We start from the raw sequence: 13,544 nt of genomic DNA, 5'->3' as shown, positions 1-13,544 counted from the left end.
TATATAGATAACACTTTAGGTCTATGTGGGAGAATTGAACTTAACTATTGAATTGGATTAAATAAAACAAGAAAACATCTTTAGGTGCAGATTTGACAGCGTTACTGTTTCCAGTGATAGCTTTTATGTTCAGGAACAAACTGACCAAACAAATAACACTAAAACCTTTTAATCCTATAGTGAAGGAAATCATTCTTATGTTGTTAGTTTGTTAAATTTGCCTAAATTGTCCCCAAACAATTTAACCGTAGTGGCAGATTTTGCTGTTGATGTTTTTCTTATTATTATTTTCTTACAAACTCCTTTTGGGTCTTTGGTATGGCTTCAGTTGAACTCAGCATAAAACTCAAAGGTCAAATCTTTGAAGGTCATGTTTTTTTAATCTGAATGCAAAATAATAATTTTTCGTAAATTAAAGATTTAATGGGAAACATTGTTTTTTTTGTCTTTGTTCTTTGCAAAACTCTGCTAACATACTAACTCCTTCTGCTTCCTGCACAGATTTTCCATCTTCTCTTTCTGAGCAGTCTTTCAGACAGTCAAGATTTTCAGATTTGTGATCTTTCTGTTTTGTTTTTTGCAGAGAGTTTTCCAAAGAAAGAGAAAAGGCCAAGGCACGAGGCGACTTCCAGAAACTGAGAGAGAAGCAGCAGCTGGAGGAGGACCTCAAGGTATGCGACAGTGTTTTTTGAACGTTTTTTATTTCAGTCCGTAAAGCTCTCAGTATTACTGCGGCTGAGGGACACTAACAGACTCAATAAGATGATGAAGAAGGCCGGACATGTTTTCTGTGAGGAGCTGGACTGTCTGACCGTTGTGTCCAAAATCAGGACCGTTCTGGACTTTCACTCACGCCCACTCCACAGTGTGCTGGTCAAGAGGAGATTGTTACTGTCACTGCTCCACTGAGACACAGGAAATCCTCCAACTGGGACACTCAGTCTTTGTAAAGTCATTGTGCAATATTCATGTCGTTTTATAACTGGGGGTTTTGCTGATAAAAGCAAGGATGGTGTTTTGTTCCTACTGTGATACTATATTCAATTAGTTTGATTCTATTTTTATTTCTCCTGCTGATTGGCTGCATGTCTGTTACAAAAATAATTTCCCCTTGTTGATGGATAAAAGTGACCGTAAAGATGTGTTTGAAATTCTATTCAAAGTAGAGTTAAAAAAAATCTGATTTACGTTTATTCATCCCCAAGACATGCAACCGACCAGCAGAAGAAAATATAGTTATCAAAAATCAAAAATAAAATCAATTTACATTTTAAACTTAATTTATTTTAAAAGATAAATAAATAAATCAAATTGTGCCCTCGAAACATGTTTACCATATTTACTTATAAGCTGAATATTGCACAGTGACTTTCCAGAGAGGATTTACAGCACAGAACTCAGCAGCTTGATGGCAAAATTCATGTCTTCAGTAGGGATTGGTCTGAACGAGGTTTTAAAGTTAGTCTGCCTTTGCTCTTGCACAAACATAAAACTGGGCCTAAACCAGGACTTGAACAGGACCAGATCAAGCCTCCATTAGAATCAAACTGTGCTCGTGCAGTGCTTGTGTGAAGGCTGCGTTAGAGTAGGCCTACAGTAGATCCTGACTGCTGTGTGTCATGTGCTCAGGGCTATTTGGACTGGATCACGCAGGCTGAAGATATCGACCCGGAGAATGAAGACGATGGGTTAGATGACGACAAGCCCAGAAACTGTGAGCACCCTTTATTTATGATTATTACAGATTTTGTCAACACTAAGTATGTTTTAGCAGTTTTTAGTATTCGTTAATGCCTTATCTTCAAAGTTTATTCTTGTATTTATTGCAGCGTTGCTTTTCTCTGCGCTCCAAAGCACTTTTCTTTCTATCTTTCAGCTTGTTGTCATTACCAATTTAAGTTTAAGAACGCAAACAGCCCTTTCACTCTTTCTTTTTCTAAGTACAATAGTAGATTTTTCAGTCTGAAAATATAAGTGTGTGTTTGCCCTTTTAGAGACAAAAAAAAACATGAAACATTTCTGGTAAGGCGGTCTGCCAAAAATACAATTCAATTACAGTTGTTTTCATTGCTTGTAAATACCCCGAAAAACACCAGTCATGCAACATTTACATGGAAAGTGGCTGATCCTGCACCGCCAAAGTTACATTTTACACTTTTTTACACTTTTAAATCAAAATAACACATACTAATGCCCTTTTACTACTCAGTTTACTGTGCACAGCTTGTGTTTGCGCTGCGGTGGCGTCGACTCGCGCTAAAACAGACAGCGACTTTACAGACAGGACGAGTGAATGAATGACACTGATGTTGTTTGCTCGGGTTTCGCTGTAGACTCTCCCGAGGTTTAGCGCGCGTTTGGATTGAGGTTGAATGTGTGAGACGGCAGTTGACGACCCCTGGGCTTGCATAGAGTCCACACATCTACATTTACATCCAGGAGCCGCATCTCAGCCGTAGCGGAGCGAGGTGTGCGGTGCGGGGAGATGTTGGTTGTCAGAAGTGATAAACGCAGACAGATCGACTTTGTGTTACTCCATTACAGCTGCAGAGACGCAACAGAGCAGATGTCACTGTTTGTAGAGACGGGATGTGGTTTTCTTGGTTACGTGGCACAATAAGAGGTAAAGGCACAGTGCACACGGATACATTGTGTGCTTACTATGTTTATTTTGTGGTTGTATTGTGGAGTTGTATAATTCCTGGAGCGTGGTGGTTATAAGCGTGCCTGTGGTTGACCTTTTGAGCACATTAAATATATAAAATCAACAATTAATTTATTTTTTAAAAGCCAAGACAAAGTGATCTTGAGAGTTATTTTTCTTTTTTTTTCTTTTTTTGTTGTTGAAGTTTTTATTGAACAATGTAGTGGTGTAACTATTCAAATATCTAATCAATTTATCAATATTTTTTCCCCAGATTTTAGATTCAGGTCCCGTATTGATACAAACTTAAATGGACTTTTTTTTACTTTTTATCAAGATAAATGAGTGATGTTATTTTAATCATAGTTAAATAATTGTTATTTTCGTCATCGTCATGCGCCTGCTGCAGGGCTGTCGTCGCAGGGGAGTTACATCAGTGGACAGCTGCATGGGAAACGCAGAGGAAAACCATGATTTAAATGCAATAATTATTAAATGATGCTTAAACGAGCTACAAAGCTTACAGGAAACGTGTCTGCATGGATAATAGCGCAGCTGAGTGTAGTTTATGGAAATATACTATAATTCTGTTCACTGACAACAGCCGTTCTGATTCTGATTCTGATATTGTGTGAAATACCACAGCGTTTCAGCAGCGACAGCACCACATCAAGTCAGACTGACACTGAAGACCTCGCTGCCTCATCTCAAATCAACTTGTGCTCAAAACATTAAAGCTGAAAGTACAAAAAAGATCTGGATGAAGTAAAGGGAGACTTCACAACCACAAACACAGTCACCGTGTTTAACACCATCACCATGTTTAACACAGTCACCATGTTTAACACAGTCACCATGTTTAACACTGTCACCATGTTTAACACTGTCACCATGTTTAACACCTTCACCATGTTTAACACCTTCACCATGTTTAACACCATCACCATGTTTAACACAGTCACCATGTTTAACACCTTCACCATGTTTAACACCATCACCATGTTTAACACAGTCACCATGTTTAACACCTTCACCATGTTTAACACCTTCACCATGTTTAACACCTTCACCATGTTTAACACCATCACCATGTTTAACACAGTCACCATGTTTAACACCTTCACCATGTTTAACACCTTCACCATGTTTAACACCTTCACCATGTTTAACACCTTCATCATGTTTAACACCTTCACCATGTTTAACACCGTCACCATGTTTAACACCTTCACCATGTTCAACACCTTCACCATGTTCAACACCTTCACCATGTTTAACACCTTCATCATGTTTAACACCTTCACCATGTTTAACACCGTCACCATGTTTAACACCTTCACCATGTTCAACACCTTCACCATGTTCAACACCTTCACCATGTTTAACACCTTCATCATGTTTAACACCTTCACCATGTTTAACACCGTCACCATGTTTAACACCTTCACCATGTTTAACACCTTCATCATGTTTAACACCTTCACCATGTTCAACACCTTCATCATGTTTAACACCTTCACCATGTTTAACACCTTCACCATGTTTAACTACATCACCATGTTTAACACCTTCACCATGTTTAACACCTTCATCATGTTTAACACCTTCACCATGTTTAACACCTTCACCATGTTCAACACCTTCACCATGTTTAACACCTTCATCATGTTTAACACCTTCACCATGTTTAACACCTTCACCATGTTTAACACCGTCACCATGTTTAACACCATCACCATGTTTAACACCTTCATCATGTTTAACACCTTCACCATGTTTAACACCTTCACCATGTTTAACACCTTCACCATGTTTAACACCTTCACCATGTTTAACTACATCACCATGTTTAACACCGTCACCATGTTTAACACCTTCACCATGTTTAACACCTTCATCATGTTTAACACCTTCACCATGTTCAACACCTTCATCATGTTTAACACCTTCACCATGTTTAACACCTTCACCATGTTTAACTACATCACCATGTTTAACACCTTCACCATGTTTAACACCTTCATCATGTTTAACACCTTCACCATGTTTAACACCTTCACCATGTTCAACACCTTCACCATGTTTAACACCTTCATCATGTTTAACACCTTCACCATGTTTAACACCTTCACCATGTTTAACACCGTCACCATGTTTAACACCATCACCATGTTTAACACCTTCATCATGTTTAACACCTTCACCATGTTCAACACCTTCACCATGTTTAACACCTTCATCATGTTTAACACCTTCACCATGTTTAACACCTTCACCATGTTTAACACCGTCACCATGTTTAACACCATCACCATGTTTAACACCTTCATCATGTTTAACACCTTCACCATGTTTAACACCTTCACCATGTTTAACACAGTCACCATGTTTAACACCTTCATCATGTTTAACACCTTCACCATGTTTAACACCGTCACCATGTTTAACACAGTCACCATGTTTAACACCTTCACCATGTTTAACACTGTCACCATGTTTAACACCTTCACCATGTTTAACACCATCACCATGTTTAACACCTTCACCATGTTTAACACCGTCACCATGTTTAACACCGTCACCATGTTTAACACCATCACCATGTTTAACACAGTCACCATGTTTAACACCGTCACCATGTTTAACACCGTCACCATGTTTAACACTGTCACCATGTTTAACACAGTCACCATGTTTAACACAGTCACCATGTTTAACACCATCACCATGTTTAACACTGTCACCATGTTTAACACCTTCACCATGTTTAACACCGTCACCATGTTTAACACAGTCACCATGTTTTACACCATCACCATGTTTAACACTGTCACCATGTTTAACACAGTCACCATGTTTAACACCTTCACCATGTTTAACACTGTCACCATGTTTAACACCTTCATCATGTTTAACACCTTCACCATGTTTAACACCTTCACCATGTTTAACACCTTCACCATGTTTAACACCTTCACTTTGTTTAACACCTTCACCATGTTTAACACCATCACCATGTTTAACACCTTCACCATGTTTAACACCGTCACCATGTTTAACACAGTCACCATGTTTAACACCTTCACCATGTTTAACACTGTCACCATGTTTAACACCTTCACCATGTTTAACACCATCACTTTGTTTAACACCTTCACCATGTTTAACACCATCACCATGTTTAACACCTTCACCATGTTTAACACCGTCACCATGTTTAACACCGTCACCATGTTTAACACTGTCACCATGTTTAACACAGTCACCATGTTTAACACAGTCACCATGTTTAACACCATCACCATGTTTAACACTGTCACCATGTTTAACACCGTCACCATGTTTAACACAGTCATCATGTTTAACACCATCACCATGTTTAACACCGTCACCATGTTTAACACACTCACAGTCACCATGTTTAACACCGTCACCATGTTTAACACCGTCACCATGTTTAACACCGTCACCATGTTTAACACTGTCACCATGTTTAACACAGTCACCATGTTTAACACAGTCACCATGTTTAACACCATCACCATGTTTAACACTGTCACCATGTTTAACACCGTCACCATGTTTAACACAGTCACCATGTTTTACACCATCACCATGTTTAACACAGTCACCATGTTTAACACAGTCACCATGTTTAACACAGTCACCATGTTTAACACCATCACCATGTTTAACACTGTCACCATGTTTAACACTGTCACCATGTTTAACACAGTCACCATGTTTAACACCTTCACCATGTTTAACACCTTCACCATGTTTAACACCTTCACCATGTTTAACACCTTCACCATGTTTAACACCTTCACTTTGTTTAACACCTTCACCATGTTTAACACCATCACCATGTTTAACACCTTCACCATGTTTAACACCTTCACTTTGTTTAACACAGTCACCATGTTTAACACCGTCACCATGTTTAACACCGTCACCATGTTTAACACCTTCACCATGTTTAACACCGTCACCATGTTTAACACAGTCACCATGTTTAACACCTTCACCATGTTTAACACTGTCACCATGTTTAACACCTTCACCATGTTTAACACCATCACCATGTTTAACACCTTCACCATGTTTAACACCGTCACCATGTTTAACACCATCACCATGTTTAACACAGTCACCATGTTTAACACCGTCACCATGTTTAACACCGTCACCATGTTTAACACTGTCACCATGTTTAACACAGTCACCATGTTTAACACAGTCACCATGTTTAACACCATCACCATGTTTAACACTGTCACCATGTTTAACACCGTCACCATGTTTAACACAGTCATCATGTTTAACACCATCACCATGTTTAACACCGTCACCATGTTTAACACACTCACAGTCACCATGTTTAACACCGTCACCATGTTTAACACCGTCACCATGTTTAACACCGTCACCATGTTTAACACTGTCACCATGTTTAACACAGTCACCATGTTTAACACAGTCACCATGTTTAACACCATCACCATGTTTAACACTGTCACCATGTTTAACACCGTCACCATGTTTAACACAGTCACCATGTTTTACACCATCACCATGTTTAACACAGTCACCATGTTTAACACAGTCACCATGTTTAACACCATCACCATGTTTAACACTGTCACCATGTTTAACACTGTCACCATGTTTAACACAGTCACCATGTTTAACACCTTCACCATGTTTAACACCTTCACCATGTTTAACACCTTCACCATGTTTAACACCGTCACCATGTTTAACACCTTCACCATGTTTAACACCTTCACCATGTTTAACACCATCACCATGTTTAACACCATCACCATGTTTAACACAGTCACCATGTTTAACACCTTCACCATGTTTAACACAGTCACCATGTTTAACACCTTCACCATGTTTAACACCATCACCATGTTTAACACCATCACCATGTTTAACACAGTCACCATGTTTAACACAGTCACCATGTTTAACACCTTCACCATGTTTAGCACCTTCACCATGTTTAACACCGTCACCATGTTTAACACAGTCACCATGTTTAACACTGTCACCATGTTTTACACCGTCACCATGTTTAACACCGTCACCATGTTTAACACCGTCACCATGTTTAACACCGTCACCATGTTTAACACCATCACCATGTTTAACATCATCACCATGTTTAACACCATCACCATGTTTAACACCGTCACCATGTTTAACACACTCACAGTCACCATGTTTAACACCGTCACCATGTTTAACACCGTCACCATGTTTAACACCATCACCATGTTTAACACCATCACCATGTTTAACACCGTCACCATGTTTAACACCGTCACCATGTTTAACACCGTCACCATGTTTAACACAGTCATCATGTTTAACACCTTCACAATGTTTAACACCATCACCATGTTTAACACCTTCACCATGTTTAACACAGTCATCATGTTTAAAGGTCCCATAACATGCAAAATTGACTTTTCAGAGCTTTTAACCTTCTTACATTGCTATTTGTGCTTCATATATGTACCCAGTGTTTTTTTGATTGATTCCCACAGTGTTTAGCTATTTTACAGACTATCTCCTTTCCGCGAATCTCCAAATTGACGGGGGGTGGGTGCAAGACCGCGTCATAACCACAGGCACGCGTCATCATCCCCCCTCACCCTCACCTTCCCCTTCCCCCCTCACCCTTCCCCCTCCCGCCTGCCGCCTCCCGCCCCCTTCCCCCCGGCTCCGTGCTGCTCCAGGCTCCCGTGTCTCCCCATACAAGCCCCGGAGTTTTTCTGCTTTGATTTACGACGAAACACGGCTCAAAGAGGCCCAAAACGTCATTAATGATTTCGCAGTCTTTACTATTATCACAATGTTGAAGGTTTATGTGGCAGTTGATGCAGCAACCGGGAAAATAAACGGAGAGAAGTTCTATCCGATACCGAAAAAACCGGGACACACCGCTCTCTCTGAGACTACGTCACGGGTGGGCGGGGCACACACGCTCTCGCTGAGACTACGTCACGGGTGGGCGGGGCACACACGCACTCTGAGACTACGTCACGGGTTGGGCGGGGGAGCCAGATCGCTCTTCGCAAGGGTGGGGGCGAATATCAAACCAAGCCGTCTGCATTTCCGGATTGGTGAGGGGGTCCAAGGTCTGGGTGATATTTCTTAAAGGTGGTATGGACGATTTTTTCAGCAAATTTTTTATCATATTTCCTCGTGGCGTGGATAAATCATTTTTCCTGCCACGTATCAATCATAAAACGCACCTATCGCTCACCTGCAGCCGCGTGCGGTTCGTGCCCACGTTTCCGGGTGCCTAAGCGCATGGATCTATCATAATATAGTTCCCTCAGTGTACGGGGCAAAATGAAGACGGAGAAAGACAGTTCGAGCTGACGCAGAAGTGGACAGAAATCTATGGGAGACGAGAGATGCGATGCGCTCCGTTGCGCTAATAAACGAACGCACGTGTGTGTTGTATCAGTCCACACGGGGGAGTGCGCATGCGCATTTCCGCCTGCGTTCTCAAATCGCCGAAAAATTGTCCATACCGCCTTTAACTATTATGTTAAGGGTGTTGCACAACCCTTATTATTATCAATTATACACTTAGGATAGACTACGAAACATGAAAAAAAGCATTTTATGGCACCTATGGCACCTTTAACACACTTGCCATGGTTAATTAACACAGTCATCATGTTTAACACCTTCACTATGTTTAACACCTTCACCATGTTTAACACCTTCATCATGGTAACACCTTCACCATGTTTAACACTGTCACCATGTTTAACACAGTCACCATGTTTAACACCTTCACCATGTTTAACACCTTCATCATGTTTAACACTGTCACCATGTTTAACACAGTCACCATGTTTAACACCTTCACCATGTTTAACACAGTCACCATGTTTAACACCTTCACCATGTTTAACACCTTCATCATGTTTAACACCTTCATCATGTTTAACACCTTCACCATGTTTAACACCGTCACCATGTTTAACACCTTCACCATGTTTAACACCGTCACCATGTTTAACACCTTCATCATGTTTAACACAGTCACCATGTTTAACACAGTCACCATGTTTAACACCTTCACCATGTTTAACACCGTCACCATGTTTAACACAGTCACCATGTTTAACACCTTCACCATGTTTAACACCGTCACCATGTTTAACACCTTCACCATGTTTAACACAGTCACCATGTTTAACACCTTCATCATGTTTAACACCTTCACCATGTTTAACACCGTCACCATGTTTAACACCTTCACCATGTTTAACACCGTCACCATGTTTAACACCTTCATCATGTTTAACACAGTCACCATGTTTAACACAGTCACCATGTTTAACACCTTCACCATGTTTAACACAGTCACCATGTTTAACACCTTCATCATGTTTAACACCTTCACCATGTTTAACACAGTCACCATGTTTAACACAGTCACCATGTTTAACACAGTCACCATGTTTAACACCTTCACCATGTTTAACACCGTCACCATGTTTAACACAGTCACCATGTTTAACACCTTCACCATGTTTAACACCTTCACCATGTTTAACACAGTCACCATGTTTAACACCTTCATCATGTTTAACACCGTCACCATGTTTAACATCTTCACCATGTTTAACACAGTCACCATGTTTAACACCTTCATCATGTTTAACACCTTCACCATGTTTAACACCTTCATCATGTTTAACACAGTCACCATGTTTAACACAGTCACCATGTTTAACACCTTCATCATGTTTAACACCTTCACCATGTTTAACACCTTCATCATGTTTAACACCGTCACCATGTTTAACACTGTCACCATGTTTAACACCTTCATCATGTTTAACACCGTCACCATGTTTAACACAGTCACCATGTTTAACACCGTCACCATGTTTAACACCTTCACCATGTTTAACACCGTCACCATGTTTAACACCTTCACCATGTTTAACACCTTCACCATGTTTAACACCTTCATCATGTTTAACACCTTCACCATGTTTAACACCTTCACCATGTTTAACACCATCACCATGTTTAACACCTTCACCATGTTTAACACCTTCACCATGTTTAACACCATCACCATGTTTAACACCTTCACCATGTTTAACACCTTCACCATGTTTAACACAGTCACCATGTTTAACACCTTCACCATGTTTAACACCTTCATCATGTTTAACACCTTCACCATGTTTAACACCATCACCATGTTTAACACCATCACCATGTTTAACACCTTCATCATGTTTAACACCTTCACCATGTTTAACACCATCACCATGTTTAACACACTCACAATCACCATGTTGACTTTTTTGTCTTTGTAATGTTAAGAACATCCTGTCTTTATTCCATGTAGATTTGTAGCTTCGATTACCACACTCCAAATACCCATAAATGATCTTATGGACAAGTGATGCTTTTAAAATAAACTTCAAAGCAAAGTGTTTATGTTTAATTATTTGTTGATTCTTAAAGACCTTCCAGTGTCTCCATGTTGGCTTTATTCACACAAAATCCACTGTGCCGAAATTAAATACAGTTTTGAAGGGCTGAATCCAATGGAATTTAATTGTTAAAAAAAGTCTAAAATAGTTTTGTTCATATTGTTTGGTCTTATATCAAAAAAGCATCACATCGTTACACACCTCCTGTGTGAGCCTGTTTATGCCCCACGTTTGAGCCCAGTGATTCACCATAAAATTGAAAATTTTCTTTTTGTTGCAGAACCTTGTTAAAATGTGTGTGAATCAATTATCCATAAGCAGGAACATACACATACACACTAGTGCGTGCCTGTGCCATTTAAAAAGATGTGAAATCTATGAGTGTGTGAGTGAGCCTGTTTCAAGAACCACTTTTGAGGACAGTAATTGTGAATTATTCATTGTGAAATTAGAGAGAGATTAGATTAGTGTATTTTATCGACACCACTATACACTGCACATTGAATCATAAGGTTAACCTGACAGAAGACACTGACGTCTGTATGAGTCAGATCCATCATGTGTGTTAGGGGGGGCTCTTTCTTTCTACCGCTTTGTCTCGTCCTCTTGCTCGATGGATGGTCCTCTGAGGGAAGATAAATGGGGCAGTTTGTCCTCTACGCGGGACGTTTTACATAGATTTGCACACACACACTCACACACACTCACACACTCACACACACAAGCACACTCACACACACACACACACACACACACTCACACACACAAGCACACTCACACACGCACACTCACACACACACGCCAAATACACTGTTATGTGGGGACATTACACAGACATAAATGTGTTTTCTGCAGCCCAGCCTTAACTAGACTTACTACTGCTTAACCCACGCAGTAACTGGTGCTCCTTCTCTGAAATGGTCGATACAATCACAAGAACATAGAAGCCATTAGCTGTCATAGGGCTGCAGTTTGAGTGCAGAAGAGCTCAGACCCTAATCCTGGTTTCTGATCTGGAGCAAAACATTCTCAGTGAAGTAGAAATCATACGCGCTCAGATAAATGACTGAAATACTTAAAGCTCCAGTGTGTGACTTTTTGGACAAAAAAATAATGGGAAAAGCTTTTTTTTCCCTCATTGAGCGGGCTTGCATCTCCACAAACCTGGCTCGTACTTGGCCAGGATGAACCTACTCCTAACTGTTTCCATGGAAATGTTATTCTTTTGGCAAAAAAAAAATCCTCAGTATGGCATAAAACGTATCTATCTCCACGGAAAATGTTCTGAAATATGGTTTTAACTTTCTGTTTCCATGGAATCATGTCTGGCCACAGGTGACTTTCCACTTGCAGAAAGTTACATACTATTGCTTTATGCTGAAGCATGAGTAAAAGAAGCAAAATATCATATCAGGTAGTTTTTTTATGAGAGAGTAATACCGATGTCATGACATGATTAAAAGATTATTGTAAAATACATTATGGACAATGAACATTCCATACAAAGGACAGTAAATTGTCCAGAATATGATCTAAAATGGGACTTTTAACAAATACTCCACAAAATGAAGAACAAGACCCATGCTCTGCTACATCAACCAAAATTAGCATATGAACAATAGTAAATTCACCTTCCATCACCTCAATCAAACACATAGGCCTTTAGATACAGTGATGTCTGAAACACAGTCACAAGTGCACCTTCACTCAAGCCCTATACTCACACACAAGCGATCATTACTAAAAATACAGCAAATCAATAGAGAGAGTGGCACCCACTTGTCACTGTCACTAAAGCCGTGCACACACACTATTATCATTAGTCTTCATAAAAACTCCAAGTGCAATTCCCATCTGTCCCATGTCCTACATCCCTCCTCTGTCTCACAAGCACTTCCTGTCTCGCACTCTCTCTGTCTTAATATCTCCTTTCCTCTTCACCTTTCTCCTTGATTTATTCTTGGGACATGTGCTATGTGTGCGTGCGTGTATGTGTTTGTGTGTGGGTATTCATCACATTGTGGGGACTGGAACCTGTATACAGTCACTTCATGATGTTATAACAATGTTCTCTCATCAACAACATACCTGGAGTTATATTTCATGCTGTTTTTAAATCCATGCATCAACAACAGACTCGTTCGGAGCATTTTTGACTCAAATTGCAATCATTACAATTGTGTGCTTAGAATAGCTTGTCCAGGGCAAGCTAGCGTTCATTTATTTTACCATGGTAATTACCTCTGCTGCCAGTAGATGGGGTGCTAACACAATTCCTGATGAGGCAATGCCCGACTAAAACAAAAGTAATGTGTGGTTCTGTAGATACATTAGTTTAAGCCCTAAAACAAGAGATGCCAAAGCAGAGACACTGAAGAGCACGTTCAAAGGCTATATGCAGAAAATGTGTC

General features: G+C 40.0%; 1 protein-coding gene across 1 annotated transcript in view; it reads left to right on the top strand.

The window, feature by feature from the left end:
- Positions 1-13,544, top strand: part of cacna1c (calcium channel, voltage-dependent, L type, alpha 1C subunit) — a 305,644-nt gene that overhangs the window by 225,071 nt on the left and 67,029 nt on the right. The window contains exons 9-10 of the mRNA XM_072455203.1: positions 584-671; positions 1,630-1,714. Coding sequence (XP_072311304.1) covers positions 584-671; positions 1,630-1,714 — 173 coding nt within the window. The remainder of the gene's footprint in view (positions 1-583; positions 672-1,629; positions 1,715-13,544) is intronic.

Source organism: Eucyclogobius newberryi, unplaced genomic scaffold (assembly GCF_026437365.1).
Source record: "Eucyclogobius newberryi isolate DKJ021-1_F unplaced genomic scaffold, fEucNew1.0.hap1 SCAF_2, whole genome shotgun sequence".
In the NCBI taxonomy this organism is placed as follows: domain Eukaryota; kingdom Metazoa; phylum Chordata; class Actinopteri; order Gobiiformes; family Gobiidae; genus Eucyclogobius; species Eucyclogobius newberryi.
This window is presented reverse-complemented; position numbering and strand designations above follow the sequence as displayed.